Source organism: Stegostoma tigrinum, chromosome 14 (assembly GCF_030684315.1).
Source record: "Stegostoma tigrinum isolate sSteTig4 chromosome 14, sSteTig4.hap1, whole genome shotgun sequence".
NCBI lineage: Eukaryota > Metazoa > Chordata > Chondrichthyes > Orectolobiformes > Stegostomatidae > Stegostoma > Stegostoma tigrinum.
The window spans coordinates 18,231,509-18,253,449 of NC_081367.1; the positions used below are offsets into that span (position 1 = coordinate 18,231,509).

The 21,941-nt window shown below is 38.9% G+C and overlaps 1 protein-coding gene and 1 long non-coding RNA gene across 4 annotated transcripts in view; one reads left to right on the forward strand and one right to left on the reverse strand.

Annotated features, from left to right (window-relative positions):
- The first annotated feature begins 307 nt into the window (after positions 1 to 307).
- Positions 308 to 21,941, forward strand: part of LOC125458005 (uncharacterized) — a 31,451-nt gene continuing 9,817 nt past the window's right edge. The window contains exons 1-3 of one of the 3 annotated variants that reach the window (XM_048542857.2): positions 308 to 498; positions 16,691 to 16,792; positions 19,567 to 19,611. In XM_048542857.2, the coding sequence (XP_048398814.2) occupies positions 16,720 to 16,792; positions 19,567 to 19,611 (118 nt within the window). In that variant the 5' untranslated portion in view covers positions 308 to 498; positions 16,691 to 16,719. The remainder of the gene's footprint in view (positions 499 to 16,690; positions 16,793 to 19,566; positions 19,612 to 21,941) is intronic. The other 2 variants (XM_048542858.2, XM_048542859.2) reach the window with 2 other exon arrangements.
- Positions 4,625 to 21,941, reverse strand: part of LOC125458007 (uncharacterized) — a 34,474-nt gene continuing 17,157 nt past the window's right edge. Inside the window, exons 3-4 of the long non-coding RNA XR_007248723.2 lie at positions 7,156 to 7,214; positions 4,625 to 5,141 (exon numbers count right to left, since the gene is read on the reverse strand). This is a non-coding gene — a long non-coding RNA (uncharacterized LOC125458007). The remainder of the gene's footprint in view (positions 5,142 to 7,155; positions 7,215 to 21,941) is intronic.

The following is a 21,941-nucleotide window of genomic DNA, read 5'->3' on the forward strand; positions in this document are numbered from 1 at the left end:
GTTATGGTAAATACCTAACTGCTTAATTTTGTGGCACTACTTTAGATAAAGGTTTTTTATTCCTGTAATGAGTTGTACAGCTGGTTACCTTTCTTTTCAACTCGTGAGCATGTAACGCAAATTGCACCCTATCAGACCAGAACCTCTGTCTTTAATATCTTAACTGGCTGTTGGGTTTATTGGACAGTCAACAGGAACCAATCACTTTGTAGTTTTCTGCCTGCTACCTCCACAGAGAAATGCTGGGTTTTTTTTTCTGATTTAAAAAGGTGCTACTTGAGTTGTAGTCCTGTTGGACTCAGCACAGCTCCTAAAGCTCGCAAGAACACAAAAACAGCCTGTAGGTGGTCCCTAGGATTTCCATCAGAGTGGCAAGTGTCACCTGAGAGAGCTTGACAGTATTAAAGTGACGTTGCTGCTTGCATTTCAAAGATTTGCTGAATTCAAACTAGAACGACTGGGGAACAAAATATAGGTAATGATACCTTTGAAAAGCTGGTGAGTTGATTTTGTTTTACACAATTTTCAACAAAATTACGTTGACATGTATCTCGGCGCAGGAGTACACTTTTTTTCCAAAATGACAACATTTTATGTGATGAGTTTATCAGCATGGAAGTGCTTAAATCTTCAATATCTAAAAAGGAGGTGAAATAACTAGTCAGTGGTGCATAAGGATGATTCTACATTCTCTGGTATATTTATTGGATCAACTCATTGTGTCAGAATAAAATAGTGACAACCAAGCCCTGCCTTGTACCAATTGCTGTCAAAACAAGTCATCAATGTGCTATGGGGCTGCTGAACGGTATTATATTGAATGAATTTTCGGGAAGATGATCAAACCACTTTGATAACTTTTCATTTCAAGATAGTCATCGAACATCCTGCTCTCTGAGTGGCGTATGCTGCTTGATCTACCATTTTAAATTATAATCAATGGGAAAGATATAAATTGAAGAGGTGTTTTTGAATAATCAAGAAATAACCTATTCTTTATAAAAGTTCCAATAATAATGATGAGAGTTTTGTATAGATCAGACACTCAGTTCAAAGTGTAAATTAAACACTTGATTCTCAGGACTAAAAAGGATAGTATGTTTCAAAGTGCCGATTGCAAAATGTCTAGTTCTATATGATGATTTATATAAATCTTTGCTGTAATAATTTTGTACGTTCACCAGTCCAACGGGGATTGTTTATTTTCCAAAATGACTAGGTTAAGTCTGTGCAGAAGTAACCAAGGCAGCTTTTATCAGATACTCATAACTGTGATGGTGCTATGTCTGACCGAACTACAAAAGTGAAAAGTTTTCATTTCAATAGTTTGAATTTAGATGGGGCCCACAGCAGATGCCAGACAGATTCAGTGGGGCACCGATATAATTAAGAATGTTGGATGACAAAAGCCCAGCTTCCTGTTCTGCCATGTAATCATTTGTATGTACTCTGAGGAAATGCCAGGGGATCTTAGCAGCTGCCAGTGATACAAGTTGTGAACTCCCACCCATCGACTAAGCAGCGATGATGGGTTTGATGAAGTTTGCAATTTGTCAAGTTTTCATCTATTTCTTCTTGACTACTGACTAGGTTCAGGATGGCAGTTATGGCTAGTTCCAGGTGGCAGTCAGTGCTACTTGCGAGAGTTGAATCAATCATCAGCGCCACCTTCTAGCTGAAACTAACCTTCTAGTTGCGGTTGTTGCCATGAAAATGTTCTCTTTAGGGTTTGCCTCATACACCCCTGAATGTAATGTGCTGGACTGCCGAGCCATAAACTTTAATCAACTTTGGGCTGTTTCCATAAGACTCTAAGACATAGGAGTGGAAGTTAAGGCCATTCGGCCTGTCGAGTCCACTCTGCCATTTAAATCGTGGCTGATGGGCATTTCAACTCCACTTCCCTGCACTCTCCCCGTAACGCTTGATTCCTTGTGAGACCAAGAATTTATCGATCTCTGCCTTGAAGGCATTTAACGTCCCGACCTCCACTACACTCCGTGGCAATGAATTCCACAGACCCACCACTCTCTGGCTGAAGAAATGTCATCTCACTTCCGTTTTAAATTTATCCCCTCTAATTCTAAGGCTGTGCCCACGGGTCCTAGTCTCCCTGCCTAACGGAAACAACTTCGCAGCGTTCACCCTTTCTAAGCCATACATTAGCTTGTAAGTTTCTATTAGATCTCCCCTCAACCTTCTAAACTCTAATGAGTACAATCCCAGGATCCTTAGCCGTTCATCGTACGTTAAACCTACCATTCCAGGGATCATCCGTGTGAATCTCTGCTGGACACGCTCCAGCGCAAGTATGTCCTTCCTGAGGTGTGGGGCCCAAGCAAGTTTTGAAGTTGAGTAGTCCAGGGTTAGTCATTAATAGATGTTTGTTGGCATGTTTTAGCCATTATTGATGTTTAAACTGGGAGTGGATGCCTAGTAGGCAACTACTTAGTGTTCTCCATTCTTAAACGTTTCATGTTACAACAGAGGAACAAGAAGCATTCATCACACTATCTACACCGTGGATTTCAAAAGTCCCCTGTTTAATTCAAACTACCTGTCGCCGGGGCCTGAAAATATAACTTGGATTCCTTCTGTTCGGATGAGCTGTTTGACCAACCTTCAAGATGCTGAATTATAAATTGGGCACAAGCAAATTAAAATATGCAGAGGTATGTCCTGCCACACCCTCTGTCAAAATGTCAGCATAAGTCATGGCACTACAGGGAAAATAAATCCACATTGCAAATATTCATCATCAGAAAATGTTTGAGATCCCTTACTTTGGACCTGGACACTTTGCCCCTCATTATAGGCACTTCATTTCAGAAGTTGGAATTTATTAAAATGTCCTGCAATTTTGGATTGACTGTCCTATTGGCTGGTAGAAGATGGGTAGTGAGCGTGGAAGAAATGTTCACTTTGCTTGCAGTCTGATGGTGTATCAAGGTGTGAATCCTTCTGCAGTGTTCTCCAAGAGAGTGTGAAGAGATGAAAACAAAAACTTTGCAATGTTTTATTCCTGAAAAACAAATGATAATAAAGATTGCTTCATAAAAATATTGTTCTCTTCGATTTGTATGTTTTTGAGATTATGATTTTTGACTGTGTGAAAATATGGTTTCATGTTACACACAGATTAGTTTGCAATATATCGATAGCTCAGATTAGAGCACAGAGCCGTACTTAATTAGAACAAACTTTCTTGCATCTGGAACTCTTTATTACAGGCCATTTGGACAGGGCATTAGTTTCCTGTCTCAGATACCTGTTGTTGCTCAGAACCCCAAATAAAAGCATTTGCCAAATCCTTGTTAAATTCCCTGTGGGAGGAAGTTCCCAACAAAAAGCCACCCATAATATGTGTTTAATAAGCACCAGTTGGCCAAGTCTCATCAATATTTTGTTTATTGTAGCTGTTGATGTCGAGTGACATGTCAAACAGGATTTTAATTCTGATTTCTTCATGGTTTTGTTGTATGTACTAAATCCACCTTTTGTCAATATTTGTACATCAAGTCAATATTACAAAAGAATTTCATACTTATGATCACAAAGGTGAATTTATCATAGCAAGTATTAGTCATTTTTTTCCTGTCATTCGTCGTTGACTTCAACAGGGCAAGCAAAAATTTCATACAAATCATGAAATAAAACAAAATCTGTTCCTTCAGCAGACTATCTGTTGTAATTCAACTATACACAGTTATGCTAAGGTAACATTTTAGGTAACTAGCCCAGGTAATTTAGTGAAGGTTCTTAATTTTGATCCAAACTTCACTGCCTTTCAGTTATGTCATTGCCTTGTTTCGAAACTTTGCATTCTTTGTAAAAGTTCATTGGACTAACTAGACACGGCCACACATTATTGTCCAGGCTTTATTGCTGTAAATCTCAGTTTCACCTAGTTGTTGTACATTTTCAGTCTAATAATACTGAATGGAGTTATAACAATGACATTTCTCATGAAATTGTTCAATGATAGAGAGAAGCATTTAGGTAGGAATTGGAGCAATATTAGCATGTTGCTGCCTCTACTGAGCTTTAGTATTTCGAGGTAATGGCACATGTAGGACAATCTGACCCAAGGAAAGTTCTCTTGCCTGAAATTCCCCTGTGGTAGTGGACACACTTCAACATTCCACAGTAAGATATTGGAGAAAGTGTGAGGATAGCAAGTGAAATAAGCACGTTGTTGAAGAAACAATACACAGCTGAGGTGGAGTGATGTGTGTAAGCAGATCAGTTCAGTGCCTGACATTGTTATGGAGTACAAAGGAGCGACCAATTCATTGCAGTCTTCTGGTTTATCTGCTACCTGTGTCAAAGTACATTAATTTACATTAAAAGTAAGACATGTTTACTTTAACAGAAGACTTGCACCGATGAAAAATATAGATTAGCAAAATAATTTGAAAGCAAAATTAAATGGTTCAACGTACAAAATATAGTTCAATCTATTATAGAGTACAAATGTGGTTCAAAATATCAACCATTCAAAAATATACACTGATTTATTGCAAGTTTGAAAACTGTAATATAATTAAAAGGCACCTTGATTTTGAATTTTGACAAGCAATTCAAACTTTAATAGCAAAGTGATAACAATTTAATGGTATTGTGATTTTACAAAAATTGGATTCCAAAAGATGCTGACATTACAGGCATATTCTGACTTTTGTATGTTTTGCCACTTTTGAATCATTTAAAGTACAAAATGGATAGATTTTTAAACAAAAAATGTTATACTTCTGGAGACAACAGAGAATTTATGCTTCATTTGAAGTGAATCGTACTTTTTATTTCTTTTCAACCTGGTAAAAATTACTTTTTCAACCAAACATTTGCTATGCCATCTTAATATTTCATCCTTTGGCTCACTGGTACTTTCTAATTGGTTAAATTCTTGTGATTACTTAAGATGTGAGATATAAATGCAGACTCTTATTTTTCTTCACGTTATCCTGCTTACTTCCGCGAAAGGTGTGCCATTCCCTTGTCAAACAAGCAAGAGGTGACTTGTATCCAGTCTTCTATAAATGACCTGAAAGAAGCACATACATGCTTTTCTTCTCCTTTTGTTCTCCCACATGGTAGGGACTTGTCGTTGCTTTGTCCCTCTGAACACACTGCACGTGGACCTGATAAAAAGCCCTTAACGTCAATGCTTTGCATACCGCCAGACTGGTCTTTTAGAATTGAGGTTTCAAGTTTTAAAAGATAAAAAAACTCATTCTAGGACATCATTTTAATCATAGCTTTAAAACAAAAGTTATATATTTCATACAGGACACAAACCGAATATTAACCTGATCACATTCTTCCCACTATCTCGCCATGATAAGAGTGCAGGTGCTGTTAAATTGTATAAACATAAGGAATGAGCCAAGGTCCACTCAGTTGCTGAGAGTGAAGTCACGGCTGAGTGTCTTTCAAATATGGTGTCTGGAAGTTGAAATCAGTAAAGTCTCAGCATTATACTGGGACTTGGCATTAAAATTTGGCATTTTACCCATTCTTGAATATATATGTTTAGTTAGGGACTTGAATAGGAACGGAAGCCAACCATTTGATCACTTGAGTCACTTCCAGCATTCTATATGATTATGGCTGAACAGTCTTGACTCTACCATCTGCTCCTCATATGCCTTGATTTGCTGAAAGACCCAAAATACGTGTCTGAGCCTTAAATATTTTCAAAAACAGTGTCCAAAGTTTCTAGGTTTAAAAAAAATGTTGAAGAATTACATTCATTAAAAGGATGAAATATCTCACCTCATTCCTAAAGGATCAACTGCTTGCCCTGAGAATGGGCCTCCATGCCCTTGATTTCCCAGCCTAAATGAACAAACTCTTGGTGTATAATCTGTGAAGCCCTTTTAGAATCTTCTATGTTTCAATGAGAACACTTCTCATTCTTCTAAACTTCAAAGAATGAAAACTCAATTTTTTAAATATCTCCTCAGGACAACTCTCTTTTCCCAAAGAAACAATCAAATGAACATTGGCTGTACTGTCTCAAATGCAAATATGACTTCCTCAGATATGGAATTCAGAACTATACATAGTGGGCCTGGTGTTGGCTCACCAAAACCGTGTATAATTGGAGCATAATTTCCTTTGGCTACATTCTCATCACTACGTAATAAAGGCCAAAATGCCATTGGCCTTCCTAACTGCTTGCTGAATCCAAATGTTAACTTTGTTGTAAATAGTGATGTAAATGTCTCTCACCAACAAGCATTTAAAGTTTCTTAAAGAAACCCAGAAATTGCTAGAGAAACGCAGCACGTCTGGCAGCATCAGGGGAGAGAAAGCAGAGTTAACAACTCACATCCGGTGCGCCTCTATCAGAACTGGTAGCAGCTAGGAAATTAATGCTGAAAACAATGTTGGGGGGAGTGGGGGGATGGTGAACAGTAGGTGGAGACAGAATCCAGAGAGAGAGAGAAATGAAAAGGGTAAACAGATGAGGGGATTATTAATAGATTGATAGCAGGCCAAGCCAGAAGAAAAACTGAATAAGTGATAAAGAGAACTGAGAGTAGGGCTGTCTTCAGCATAAATACCCCTTTCCTATTTGCTGTCAGTTCTAAAGAAGGGTCACTGGACCTGAAACATTAACTTTGCTTTCTCCCCACAGATGCTGCCAGACCTGTTGAGTTTCACCAACAATTTCTGCTTTCATTCTCCAGCATGAGCAACTCTTTGTTTTATTTTAAAGCTTCATATCCTTTAAAAAATATTCTACTTTTAAGAACCAGCGTTGAATAAGTTACCAATACCTTCAGCCTCGACTCGCAAATTTAAAAACAGGCACTTGGACAAAAACAACTTGGAAATATACCCCAGCAAGAAGTAACTGCCTTCAGGAGAGTGGCGAATATTCAGGCAACTTTTTATAAGGGATTGTTTTTCTGAAGATGTTGTATTGAAATTGGATGAGTATAATGTAAAGAATGTTTACTTCTGTAAATTCTCACAGTAAAAATAATACAATGTTAGTACGTTAGGAATCAATTACAGAACTTGTCATGAGTATCCAGAACAGAAGAAGTCCCCCAAAACAATTGCTTGGTGAGGGTAAAAGAGGGATGAAATTGGGTTCTGTTCAACTTCAACCGTTAAATATTGCAATAAGAAAAATAGATTCACCTTGATCTTCGGGGAAAAATCCATCAGCCTCACCTTTTGTCGTTCTTTGCTCCTCATTGCTGTGGATGGGACGTTGTAATAATTAATTAAGTGACATGACAAGTTGCACAAAGATCATTTATGTGATTTTAAAAGTTTTACACTCAAAGTTCAGGTAGTAAAGGTTCAGATTTGCCATTATCATCTGAGACAAATACAGCTACTTTGAATATTTCATTCACTGTTAATGTTCAGTGGGCGGCATGGTGACTCAGCGGTTAGCACTGCTGCCTCACAGCGCCAGGCACCCAGGTTCGATTCCAGCCTCGGGTGCCTGTCTGTGTGGAGTTTGCACATATTCCCTGTGCCTGTGTGGGTTTCTTCCAGGTTTTATACTCTGGTTTCCTCCCACAGTCCAAAGATGTACAGGCTATGTGGATTGGCCATGCTATAGTGCCCAGGGATGTTTAGGGTAGATGGGTTAGACATGGGGAATGGGTTGGGGTGGGATGCTCTTCGGAGGGGCAGTGTGGATTTGTTGGGCCAAATGGTCAGGTTCCACCCTGTAGGAATTCCATGATAAATCAAATAAGAGTGAAAGAGCAGAGTCTCACACCATACCAGTGCTGTGGCTGATCTTTTTCTGGTGATCAGCTACAAACGCTAGGCACTGCAGGGCTGCTTTCAAATTTTTCCATGTAAATTCTCCATGCAAACAATAATACACTGCTAAAAATCTTCCTTCAAACTTTCCAGAATCTAGCTAAGAAATTTGATTGCATAAACCCTGTCTTTCTTTGAAGGGACCAATACAACGTGTGCAAACTCATAACGTGCCCTAAAATGTGCCACATCATGTTGGTGAGGATACCCTCTGGTTGTCCATTGTGCTAGCTTGAAGTAGACATTAAGCCCCTAATTTCATAGTCAATGTGTCTATGGTCTAATTCAAGCTGCTTTGTCAAATTGAATCATGAGTTTACAACTCAGCACAATATTTGTTGTACAAGCTGTGGTCAGTTTTCTCAGCCACAAAACTCTTCAGTAAGTCGTTCCTTTTAAAGGGATGGCTCAAGGCTGTTCCCACAAATAATAGTTAACAAAAAATTCTGCTGGAATGTGAAGTTCAGAGGAAGGGTACTGCTCTTCCTAGTGCCACATCCCAACTGTCTGGGGCCGTTAGCAGATCTATCTTATTCCCTTTCTGATCACCTCCCGGTTAGTCAGTCCTAATCACAAAAGTTCTGCTGGTGATGACTAAGTAAGGCAGATGGTGCTGACAGTGAGCTCTTAGTAGGTGCAGCAGCCCCAAAACTCAGATCAAACAGTTTATCAGAGGAACTGAGTATCATTTAAATGGAGAAAGACTGCCAAACGCTATAGCACTGGGGGATTTAGAGTCGTTTTGCATAAATCATGAAAAGCTAGCTTACAATTTAAGCAGATAAAAGGTAAATGGATTGTTGGCCTTTATTTCAAAAGGAATGGGATGAAAAAATAGGGAGATCTTGCTAAAAATATACAAGGCACTAGTTAGACCACATCTATAATACTGTGACCAATTTTGGTCCCCTTATCAAAGGAAAAGTATACTTGCATTAGAGGTATGACAGTGCAGATTCACTAGGTTGATCCTGGATATGAAGGATTTGTCCTATGAGGCGAGGTTGAGTAAGTTAGGCCTGTACTTATTGGAGTTTCAAAGATTGAGAGACAGCCTTATTTGAACATACATGATCCTTGGGGGACTTGACAGAATAGATGCGGTAAAGTTGTTTCCCCATGTGGGAGAGTCTAGAACCAGAGGGCATTATCTGAGTAACCAGTGACACATTTAAGACAAAAAAAGAAATTTCTTCTTTCATGAGTTAGTGATTCTGTGGAATTCTTTACCACAGAGGGCTGTAGAGGCTGAGTCATTAAGTATATTCAAGGCTGAGATAAAAAGATTTGTAATTAATAAGGGGATTAAGTATTATTGGGAAAATGAAGGAAAATGGAGTTGTGACTTATCAAATCAACCATGATATCATTGAATGGTGGAGCAGACTTGATCAACTAAATGGTCAATTTCTGCTCTTACATCTTATGTTCTTATCAGCTTCATATAAGGGAACAGTGTTACAGCCAGTACTATAAATTATTTTGTCCAAAATGACAAAAAATAAACAGTTGAATCCCGAGGAAAACAGCTTTTGTACTCCTGAGATGCTGCTTGGCCTGCTGTGTTCATCAGCTTCACACTTTGTTAACCTGTATAATTTATTTTAGGCCCTACAGGAATATAATTTTCACTTATGGTTCACAAAATCTCAGTGTAGCATTGATTTTATGGTTAATTCTAATGAGTCATTCCTTAATCTTTGAGAAAATATCAAGATTAAATATGGGGATTGACTGAACCACTCTTCAACTATTTGGGGATTTTGGAATAAACTTTCATGAAAAAATGGTTGAACAGGTTGAATTTGTACCCATTGGAGTTTAGAAGACACCTTTAGCTTTTTTTGGATTGTATAAAAGTAGGATAGAGTTAACAATTTAAATCAAGGAACCTATGTAAGAAGATATCTGCGGTTTTAAAAACAAGTTTTGGAATGTACCTTGAGTTATACATACAATATTGCTTTATTTGAGGAAGGGAGAATTCCAGGCAAATTGGCACAGCCCATGTACATTCACTGCAATTCTGCTCACAGACAGTCTTTTGACTGGCTTTTTTTTCCAGAGACACTAGTTAGTGTGGAATCATGAAGCCTCAGAATAGTAACAAGAACTTGCTAAGTTACTGAGCAAGTGGTTACAGCCTTGTATGTGGACAACACAACAAAAACATCCATCCACCTCTCTTTCTCTCTCATCTGTGTGAAGAAAAAAAATTCCCTACTCTATCAGATTCCCTCCATGAATTACTCTCTCTGCAAACCCCCTAGCAAGAGAGAAAACGGTAAACCACTTTCAGAGACTCTGAAATGGACAATTCTTAACCTGTAAATGAAAGATTGAGAATAGGTGTATCATCAGCAAAAAAAAAGGAAATCCAAAGAGCTCATCAATGTGCATGATGCAGGCTGGTGACAGAACTGTGTTTCTCCATTTTTTTTTGTCCTTTTCTGTCCATAATCTTTGTGTGCAATATTTGTCTGTCTGTTTGCATGTGTATGGGAAATTTAAAAGAGATAGTGATTAAATCAGTGTTACAGATTAATAGTTCAACTGGTCTACTTTTAGCTATTGGTTAAAAACAGCTGAATACAATAAATGGTTATTTTCTTGTTAATGGGATAAAAAAAAACCTGGTGAGCACTTTTTTACTCCTGAATTAGTCAAGTAGAATTAAGCCAATTTGGTGGTTTAATCAAATTTTAAAGAAACTCTGGAAATAGTGAGGCTTGAATTCTAGCACATTATTCCAATGACTAATTACAAGAATGATTGGTGATCTTATTGAAACACATAATATTCCAAAGGGACTCAATAGGATGGATATCAAGAAGATGTTTACTCTTTTGGGTTAACCCTAGTGGATTTAGTTAAAGATTTTTCCCATTTTAGTCAGTGATAATGGGAACTGCAGATGCTGGAGAATCCAAGATAATAAAATGTGAGGCTGGATGAACACAGCAGGCCAAGCAGCATCCCAGGAGCACAAAAGCTGACGTTTTGGGCCTAGATTTGTGCTCCTGGGATGCTGCTTGGCCTGCTGTGTTCATCCAGCCTCACATTTTATTATCCCATTTTAGTCAGATGTGTTTTTCTTCATTCAGAGGGCTGTTAGTTTGTGGAATTCTCTTTAGCAGAATGTAGTGCAGGAAGGGCTATTAAATTTATTCAATGCTGAATTAGATTTTTGATTGCCAGGGAGCCAGGATTTATGGATGGTATTGTTTGGACCACAGCCAGATGAGGTATGTTCTCATTAAATGGCACAACAGAATTAAAGGACCTTAAGCCGTATGGTCCCATGTAAATCATCAAAACATCAAGATTTGGTGAGCTACCTGCAAAGCTTTTGTGCTGAAGCGGTTGACACACATGTAAATCAATTCCAAATACTTTGACATGTGAGACATATGTCATTATTAAAATAATACTTGAATCACTGCTCACTTCAAGTTTGTTTTCTAAAATGTAGATTTTGCTGGAAAAAGTGCTGTAGGTAGCATCTGAAAGATCTGTTAAAGAGAAGCAGCTTGCAACCTTTTTTCCGGATTGAAGTTGTTAAATAGATACACAGTTAAATAGTTGGTAATATTTTGAGGGAGATGATTCAACAGAACTTGAGACTTGGTCTTTTTCCAGTGCTGACAGACCTGACTTTTATTTCCAGTATTTCCAATAACTTATTTCCATATTTCCTCAGATTTTCAGCTGTACTCATTTTATTGTCTACAGAAATAAAAATCTTAATTACTTTAATGGCAACACAATTTGAAATTCTTAAAGACTTTTTTTTGTAACCTCAGCCACAGCACCATTTGTTATATGCTGAGACTGGATATGATCAAGTTGTAAAGGTGTTAACTTAATCAGGAAGAGAGTGAACTGTCCTTGGATGTCTACGAATATATAATGAAAAACGTAGCATTGTATTTTGTGCAGCGTTTGGTAATCAGGCTGAAGTGTTAGTACTTCATCATTTTGTTCAACAGTTTCATTCCTAGTTTATATGTTCCTTTCATCCTATAATTAATGAAGACTGAAGTGCTCCTTTTAGTAGGTAGGGGAATATTTTGCCAGCTTCACAATAACTGAATACTGATTGTGAGTTGAATTATTCATATGGATCTAAGTAAAAGAAGATAGCACACCATGATTAAAACAGTTTGTTGTCTCAGAGTTGTGTCTGGCAACTTTACGGATTCATTTGGCACACATTGTGTTCACTTGTCTCCAGGCGCATTACCAGGCCTCCTAACTGTTTTAGTGCTCTATAAAACAGCATCTTCTGAGTCATACGTGATCAAAGTTTCTGTAGTTTCCAGTTTGTTCTGAGAAAACCCTGCAGCAGAATTTACACTTTCCACAAGTCTTGAACTGAAATACTTAGTTTTCATAATCCTTATGAAACACAGCATTGTGGATTTATTTGTGGATGTCGTTGACAATGTTATCATTTATTACTTATCCCTCACTTCCCAAGAGTAGAAACTGCAGCAGTCTGTGTGATAAAAGTGCAGTGTTATTATACCATAGAATTCTGTTCCAAAAGTGATGGAGGGACTGCAATATATTTCCAAGTCAGAATGGTATGTGGCCTGGGGGGGTCAACGTGGATGTATGGCATTCTCAAGGGTCTCTTGCTCTGCTAAGTAAGAGGTATTGTGCATCTTGTAGATAGCACATGTGGCAACCATATTGTGCCAGCTGTGGAAGCAATGAATGCTTAAAGTGGTGGTTGAGATGCCAATTGAGTGAGCTTCAGTTTCTTAGATTACTTTGAGCTTCCTGAATGTTGTTGGAGCTGCCATTCACCAGGTTAGTGGAGAGCACTTCATCACATCCTCACTTATGTCTCATATATGGTGGACAGGTTTTTGCAAAGTCAGGAAGTGAATCATGTACTACTAAATTTCCAGTCCGTGGCCTGCTTTTGTACCCATGATATTTATGTGGCTTGTCTTGTTAGGTTTCTGACAATGGTGACACTCAAGATGTTGATAGTGAGGATTTGACAATGTTGATGCCATTGATGGCAATGGAAACTTGTCAGACTTTCTCTTGTTGGAGATCATCATTGCCTCCTCCTCCTGCGTTATGAAGTTACTTCACAATTATCCATCCAAGCCTGAATGCTGTTTGGGTTTTGTTGCATGTGAGCAGGTATGTTTTATTACATTCAGAATTGCAAATTGGTCTCCAAAACCACAACCAACTTTGGTACGAGGTATGGCTCCAACTGGTGGAGAGCTTTCCTTCAATTTCTATTTACTTGAATTTTATCCAGGTTCCTGATGACACCCTTAGCCAAATCTTGAGTTGATGTTAAGGGTTGGAGATAGCAAGAATGCAGATCCTGGAGTCAGAATCAATACATTGTGAAGCTGGAGCAACACAGCAGGTCAGGCAGCATCAGGGGAGGAGGAAAGCTGATGTTTCATGTCATGACCTTTCATCAGGGCTGGGGAGGAGGAAGGGAGCTAGGAAATAAATTGATTTATTTCCCAACTCCCTTCCCACAACCCAGTACTCAGCAAGGGTCCTGACTTGAAATGATGACTTTCCTCCTCCTCTGATGCTGCCTGACCTGCTGTGTTGCTCCAGCTTCACAATGTATTGACGTCAAGCATTGTTATTTTGACTTCACCTCTGGAATTCGGCTCTTTTATCCATGTTTGGATCAAAGCTATAATGAGATCTGGAGCCTGATGGAATCCAAATTGCGCTTTATTGAGTAAGTGCTGCTTGGTAGCACCATTAATGACATTTTTGAAACTTCTATCAGCCTGATGAAGCAGTAATTGGCTGGAATTAATTTTTTCCTTATTTGTCCTACCTGGGCATTTTCATCACGGTCCCTAATCTCCACTCTATCGAGATTGTTGAGAACCAGTTGAGTAATGTGTGAAGGAAATCAAAGTGGCTGATAATGAAATGTGAGGCCGGATGAACACAGCAGGTCCAGCAGCATCTCAGGAAAACAAAAGCTGACGTTCCGGGCCTAGACCCTTCATCAGAGAGGGGGATGGGGTGAGGGTTCTAGAATAAATAGGGAGAGAGGGGGAGGTGGACCGAAGATGGAGAGAAAAGAATTTTCTCTCCATCTTCGGTCCGCCTCCCCCTCTCTCCCTATTTATTCCAGAACCCTCTCCCCATCCCCCTCTCTGATGAAGGGTCTAGGGCCGAAACGTCAGCTTTTGTGCTCCTGAGATGCTGCTTGGCCTGCTGTGTTCATCCAGCCTCACATTTTATTATCTTGAATTCTCCAGCATCTGCAGTTCCCATTATCAAAGTGGCTGCTGATTAGTTTCTGTGATTCTGCAAATCTTGCAAGTAGCTTGAGCTGATCATCCACTGGGAATTTCTGGCTGAAGACACTTGCAAAAAATCCAACTTTATCCTTTGCATTCATATATTGGACCCTACCATTGTAAAGGATTTGGACATTTATGCAGCTGCCTTGTCATGTTAATTTTTGAATAGTCTGTCACTTTTTACAACTAGCTGTGTCAGGATTGGAGGGCTTTGATCAAATGGCGTGGATAATTATGATCTATTGATTGTGACTTGTATTAATTTAGTAATAACATTTTGTTCAATTTTAGATTTCATGAGGATTTGGTAAGTCATTCTGCTGAGCAGCTGAGGCCTAAGAATCAAAAAGATTCGATGTTGGAAATGTGCACTGCCCTGAGTTTGCTGATGGCACTGGATATGCTACAATTAGCTTCTGCATCCTGTGATTTTGTGAAGAAAGTTTGACATTCCTGATGCTGTCCAGTGGGTCTTGTTGGAAGTGTGTGGATTGGATTTAACTGCGGTGACTCAATACACACAATTGTTGTTGTTAGTTACTATCAAACTACGTATAACCACCATTTGGGCCAATACTGGTCCAACAACCAGCCAATCCCATACTAGAGAAGAACATTTGCAAAAAATACTGAGTGTATATCTGTATAACATATTATAATATTTCAATATACATTCAAGTAAAATCTGAATATTCATTGTGTGGCACTGTATGGTGGATGCATTGGTATAAATTCCTGGATCTCACTAATGAAGCAGAGAAGGTGCCGTTTGAAGCTGGGTGTGAGTTTATTGGCATGTGTACAGTACTTATTCCCACATCAATGCTGTTCAGCTGGTAACAAACCAAGTGTACACTTATGAGGTTCATTAAGACCAGTCACTGGGTTAACCCAGTAACACAAAAATAGTCTCACCAGTTCCCCTCTTGTTCTTCCCCATTCATTTTCAGACATAAGCACCATTAGTAAGACAGACATTCATTGCCCCTTCCTGGTTGCCCAAGAAAAAGTGGTAGTGGGCATTCTAATTGAACTGCTGTAGTCAATGTGGTCAACATGCACCAACACTACAATTGGTCAAAATTATAGAATGTTTTTACTAAGAGAAAATAAAGAATCTCAACAAATCAGAGACAATTTACTTTGAATTGTTTCTGATTTTACAAGACTGATACAACATGAGTGACAATGCCACATCTTTCCTGTCCAATTTAAAAGCAGCTTAAAACATTTTGGTGTTGGAAGAATTAAATCAGTGCACCGCAGTTTTGCACAACATGTAAATTTAGATTTTGGTTCTTTAGTAGATATCCTCTTAAAATAGACCCACACACAGAATATCTTCTTCTTTAGTCCTCTGCCCAAAGGTAATGCACAGCACCATGATCTTCACTAAGACTAAGAAGCAGGAACCAAATTCAGCCCAACCAGAGACGGTGTCAAACTCCAATTGCCTCTTGTCACTTGGAAGTCCAATTAGTTGCTGCAACCTACACTTGTATAGGCATGTTGTAACCTGGAACTTGAAGTAATAATTCTACAGGGTCCAATTTCCTTCCACCATAGGGGTGACAAAGATTCTTTGTCATTTGTATCACCTGTCATTAGCAAATATTGAAAGGATTTGGAGATATTTTACAATTGAAAGGATTTATGAGTCGATTACCCAACTTGTTATGACAATTTTGGAGAAGGGTCACTGGATGCAAAGTGTTGATTTTGCTTGTCTCCACAGATGCTGCTGAGTTTCTCCAGCAGTTTCTGTTTAGGTTTGAGATTTCCAGCATCTGTAGTTCTTTGTTTTTTTTTATTATGACAGCACCTTCTTGATCATCAAGCTCTGGAGCAGGACTTGAGATCAGAGGTTCTGTTTTAGAAGCAGGGATGCTTTCCACTGAACTGCAAGACCCTCAAAATGTATTCTCTGTGATTTCAGTAGTGCTGTTGCTTAACTATGGGGCTCAGTTCTGAAGAAGAATAATATTGGACTTGAAATGTTAACTCTCTCTCTGTCTACACAGAGGGTTGCCAGACATGCTGAGCTTCTCTGGCACATTCTGCCTTATTCAACAAAGATATGTCCAGTTGCAGGAATTTGAAACTACGATGGGCATTTTAAAAAGTAGGTCTTGTTTTTTGTTTCAAAATGCTTTTGTTTTTGTTCAATATTATCAAAGAATCCAACTTAATTCTTCACTGAGATGGAAACTGCAGACAACAAAGGAAACATTTCAAACTGAGTAATAAGAAGGGGAACTGGATTGTTTAGTTTCCTCCAATTAAGAGAATGCTGACCATCACTGGCAACATATTTCATTTGAAGTGGAGAGTTAAATCAGGCTCATTTCAGGAGAGATATTAATGGAGATGCTGAGAAAGTGGAGTTTGCTTATGGAAAATGAACAGACTTACAGCCATCTCCTTTTCTAACAAGCCTACATAATATACTCAGTCTGTAATTTTCCAACATGTTGGTAGAAGGGATATTATTAATCCCAGATTGTACATGAAAATGTGTAATCAATTTTTGCTCAACATCACAAGGAACAATTAAACACATCTTTTATTATGTTTTTCCACAGTATACACAGGTGTTAAAATATAGGTTATCATGGACTGCACAAAGGTGAACGTGTTCTCTTTGATCCTGGCTACTGTGGTTCTAACAGTCTTGTTCTTGCCTGGTGAGTGGAATTATTATAACTACTGCTGACGTTTTATGAGAGATTTTCTATTTTCTTCTTGAGTCCATGGTGATTAAATACCACACATCTGTACCACATCTGGCCAGTGATGCCAATTTCAAAGCTAATTGATGTATACAAAATGAAAAAAAATGGTAACACAATTGTATGCAAAATTATGTTGATGTGCAAATAAAATAGACTATTTGTATGCAAGCAGATTTTCAACAATTAGTATATTTTTGTACAATACTGGGCTATTTTGTTAAAAATTGATTCCAATCTATCTAATAAGATTATGAGAAATCCTCTACTTGTTCTTGGACTTTTCCTCAACTTTATATTGCTGGTTTTGATCTAACTTCCCGAGAATGTCTTCATATACAGTTTATTTTTAAATGGTATTTAAGCCAGTAGATACTTAAACTAGACTTACTAAACTTGTAAGTTTTAAAATTGTACTCACTTAACATAAAGAGGAAACATTTTGACTGATATATAGGGACTGAATATTGTAAGCCTACTTTTCATATTTACTATTTGATATATATAATTTCTTGTTTCGTAAAATGATGCAACATGGAGAGGCACAACTTCAGCCTATCTTTCCTGTATTGGCTATTTGAAAGAACTATCTCATTGATACCACAACCATTTTTTTTGTTCCCTATAACCCTGTGATATAATCCTTTTATGCAGATATCCAACTAAATTTTTGAAATGACTAATGTTTCTGCTTCCACTGCTATTACAAGTAGTGTATTCCTGATCATAACAACCCACTGTGCATTGAAAAAGAAACCGTAAATGTTTTTTCTCATGTTCTTTAGGCAAATGTCTTAAATCTAAGGCCACTGGTTACTCATCCTCCCTTTAGAGGAATCAGCTTCTGTTTGTAGGAGCTATTAAGACTGTTAAATCAAAATCAAGATCTAAAATATTGTAGTTTTTACACTCGATCAATTTTATTTAAGAGTTTGCAAATATAGAGAGAAATGAATTCACCTCATTGAATAGCTTAACTTTCCCCTTCTGTTCTGGTCCCCATCTGCTCACCCTACTCAATGTCATGCATTAGTCCTTGTCTGGGTAAAATCAAATGATGACAGCTCTTAAGCTTCTATACAAGTGGATCATTGTCTGGCTATGAGGAAATGAATAAAATTAAAAATACATTAGTTTATTTACCTTATGTTATTTTTCTCTTTGTTTCTGGCTATGCCAGTCTTTTAGTACCTTTCCATGTTAGGTTCATGATTGTATGAACTCATTGTAGAAATTTATGTTCCTATCAGATATAAGTATATCAGTGCACATAATCAATAAGGCATGTAAGGTCAAGTTTCATCAATGTTTCTGTGAAAAGAGGGAATTTAAAACTTTAGGAACACATTTATGGTGAAAAGAATGGTATAAAGGATTGCAACAAAGATTCTTTGTCCCATTGTTCATGGGAATAAATCAATATCTAATCCTTTTTTTTCAAAAGAGGAGAGAAAATTGGTGATGCAGGTCATACTGTAATCAGTTCCTGATGGTACAGTCATTGGTTCTCATTCCATTTTGATTTGCCAGTCAATAGAATTAAGCCTGTGATAATCGTAACATCCAGAATGTCTGTCTTTTTCTAAAGTGGAACCAAATGCAGTTCTGTAAATAATGTATAAATAATGGCAACTAATATTTTCCAGAATATAATTTATATTGCTAAGCAACTACCAAATTTTGCAAAAACGCATTGTAATACTAGTCCTCTGTGATGTTATCTGTTTTCAAGTCACTGGTCACAATGCTTGAGCTATGCAGCCACCATGTAAATGCCCCCGTATGTAACATGCAGAGAAAATAATGGAATATGTCTGTACTATAAATGAATATAAATAAATTCATTAAGATGTGCTCAAGGGTGTTCTATAATTCATTCTCAATGTTAAGGTGACCCAGATAAGCCAGTGACTTTGCTAATCATTCTACACTAAATTACAGTTTCAAATTGAACTCCCAATTATTTTTCCCCATTAATTTTCAGAATGCGGGCATCACTAGCTATGCCAACATTTATTGCCCATCCCTAGTAGCTGTTGAGAATTGCTTTGCAGAATTGCTGCAGTATGTCTGTTGAATGTACTCCCACTGCACTGTTCGGCAATGAGCTCCAAGATTTTGGCTGGTACTGCACATGGTGTTATTCAGTGTTCAAGTTACATTTAACTACTTTGCAACACTGAAAATGTCCAGCCAGTAAAATTTTCCGTTTTATGGTTCAGGAAATATGCATATCATTAAAGTTAAATCAAACCAAACAAAGATACTATTTTGAAGGTTGAACCTGTAAATTTGTGAAATAAGGCATAAATAGTAATTGATAACAGTTTGTCTCCACTGTCTTGTGAATTAACGTGCAATTATTTTAAAAAATAATGTTTGCTCTTAAGCTCTTAAGTTTCTTCTTAAAGTAGAAATCTGAAAGAAACCTGCAAAGCTGGGTGGCTGTGTAAGATTTTAGTTCTATAATGCCTTAGGCAAATTGGATTAGCTTTGTAGTTTAAGACTTGGATAACCATTTAGTAATATTAACAAATAACCCCTGCTGACTAACTCCTGGGACTAAAGATCTGAAGTGTTTGAGGATACTCTTCTAAAATACCACCTGCAGCACTGAAATATGAGGATCCCACTGTGTCCACAGAACATCCTATTTAGCAGGTAGTGGATTTTTTTCTTGTTCTTTCAGTTTGCCACATCTGGTTTGCCTTGTTGCTGTTCTCTTTCAGACATGCTGGAGGCTAACGTGCTGCGCCAGCTCTTTAAAAGAGATGGTAAGTAACCTTCTGCATGCGACTTGAACCCAGCAAGAACCACATGCTCAGCCAGCAGTTACTAAAGGGGAATTCAGTTTGGTTTCTCTATCGTAAAATCTACTTAAAAAGGGGCAGTTTAGGGGCTCTCCCAGATGTTTTGGAGTAGATTTGTAGCTCAGGGTGTGGGTGTTGAGGTTGGTTGGCTCGCCGAGCTGGTTTCTTGTTTCGCAGATGTTTCTTTACCGTGCCGGGTAATATCCTCAGTGCAGCCTCTGATGAAAAGTCGGTGTGTTCACCCGCCTGATTTTTAAACTCTGGGGTCCGTTGAGATGGTTTCTCACATCAGAAAGATACCACATGCCCCAGCACACTCATCACACCACCCTTTATCAGGAACATGTTGGAACTCGCCACAAGACTCCTACGACCGCTGGGCATCAAAGTGGCACACAAGCCACATCAACCCTACAACAACTGCTCTCCCAAACTAAAGACCCACTCCCCACCATGGACAGGACCAGTGTCATCTATAAAATCCCCTGCAGAGACCGTGAGAAACACTGCATCGGACTAACAACAAGAGAACATGAACACCAACTGGCTCGAAAAAGACACGACCAATACTCACTCATCTCAATCCACATGGACAAGGAGAATCACCATTTCGACTGGAACAACACCAAAATCCTGGGACAGGCCACAAGCACGAGAATTCCTAGAAGCCTGGCACTCCACGAAGCATGCTATTAATAAACACATTAAACTTGACCCCATATACATTCCACTAGGTAGGAAAACCAGGAGTGAGGCAATCCATCTTAACAGACCCCAGAGTTTAAAAACCAAGTGGGAGAACACACCGATGCCTCATTGGAGGCTGCACTGAGGATGTTACCCAGCATGGTAACGAAACTTCGGTGAAACAAGAAACCAGCTCGGCGAGCCAACCAACCTCAGCTCTCCCAGATGATGCAGTTCATAGCCTGTGCAGCCATGTAGTATTAAACCATTTCAAGCAGGTAGGTCTCAGGTTTAGAAATAGTAAGAACATGCCGATGCTGGAGTCTGAGATAACACAGTGTGGAGGTGGATGAGCGCAGCAGGCCAGGCAGCATCAGAGGAGCAGGGAAGCTGACGCTTCGGGTCGGGACCCTTCTTCAGAAATGGGGGAGAGGAAGGGGGCTCTGAAATAAATGAAGGGGGGTTGGGCTGGGGAAGGTAGATGGAATGGTGATAGGTGAGTGCAGTTAAGTAAGTAGGTCTCAGGTTTTGATCTCCGTTCTGTAAACAGTTATCCCATCATTGCTCGAACAGACTAAAGAATATAATTACCTTCTGTATACTCACGGAAGAAAATATTAACCAGAATTCCTGTAGCCAGTCAATATCACGTGACTCCTGCTAGAAATAACTTTAGTACGTTTCAGCCCTCTGCAATCCTCCCATCCACAATCCACCTCACGCCTTCCACTGCAGCCTTCCATTTAAGGCCAAGTAGCTTGCTGACAATCTCTGAGCTCACACATGAAAAGCCATCATTCTTGGGTGATGTATTTGAAGAATGCTAGTAACTAAAGATTGGCTCTTCAACCTGAGTAATTGTTTTCAGGTTCGGGCTGTGTGAATTGTAAAGAAAAATCAGTTTGCATTTAACTTTTACTGTGGCATCTTGAACTAGTGTTGTGGTTTTATTTTCCCATTTCTAACTTTGATTTTTTTTAAAAAAAGTATTATTGTTATTAGTAATATAACTGTAAATGGGGCTCAGTTAAAATCTGATGAACTTGAATGTTTTCATTTTAAAAATCACATGCTGTAAAATGACAGGCCAAAACATGGAGATGTGGCTTTGCAATGGTAATAATGTCAATGATTTCGTAATCCAGAACCCCAAGATCGTGTTCAGGGTAATAAAATGTGAGGCTGGATGAACACAGCAGGCCAAGCAGCATCTCAGGAGCACAAAAGCTGACGTTTCGGGCCTAGACCCTTCATCAGAGAGGGGGATGGGGGGAGGGAACTGGAATAAATAGGGAGAGAGGGGGAGGCGGACCGAAGATGGAGAGTAAAGAAGATAGGTGGAGAGGGTGTAGGTGGGGAGGTAGGGAGGGGATAGGTCAGTCCAGGGAAGACGGACAGGTCAAGGAGGTGGGATGAGGTTAGTAGGTAGCTGGGGGTGCGGCTTGGGGTGGGAGGAAGGGATGGGTGAGAGGAAGAACCGGTTAGGGAGGCAGAGCTCCACACTGCCCTCCAACCCCACCACACCCGGCACCTTCCCCTGCAACCGCAGGAAATGCTACACTTGTCCCCACACCTCCTCCCTCACCCCTATCCCAGGCCCCAAGATG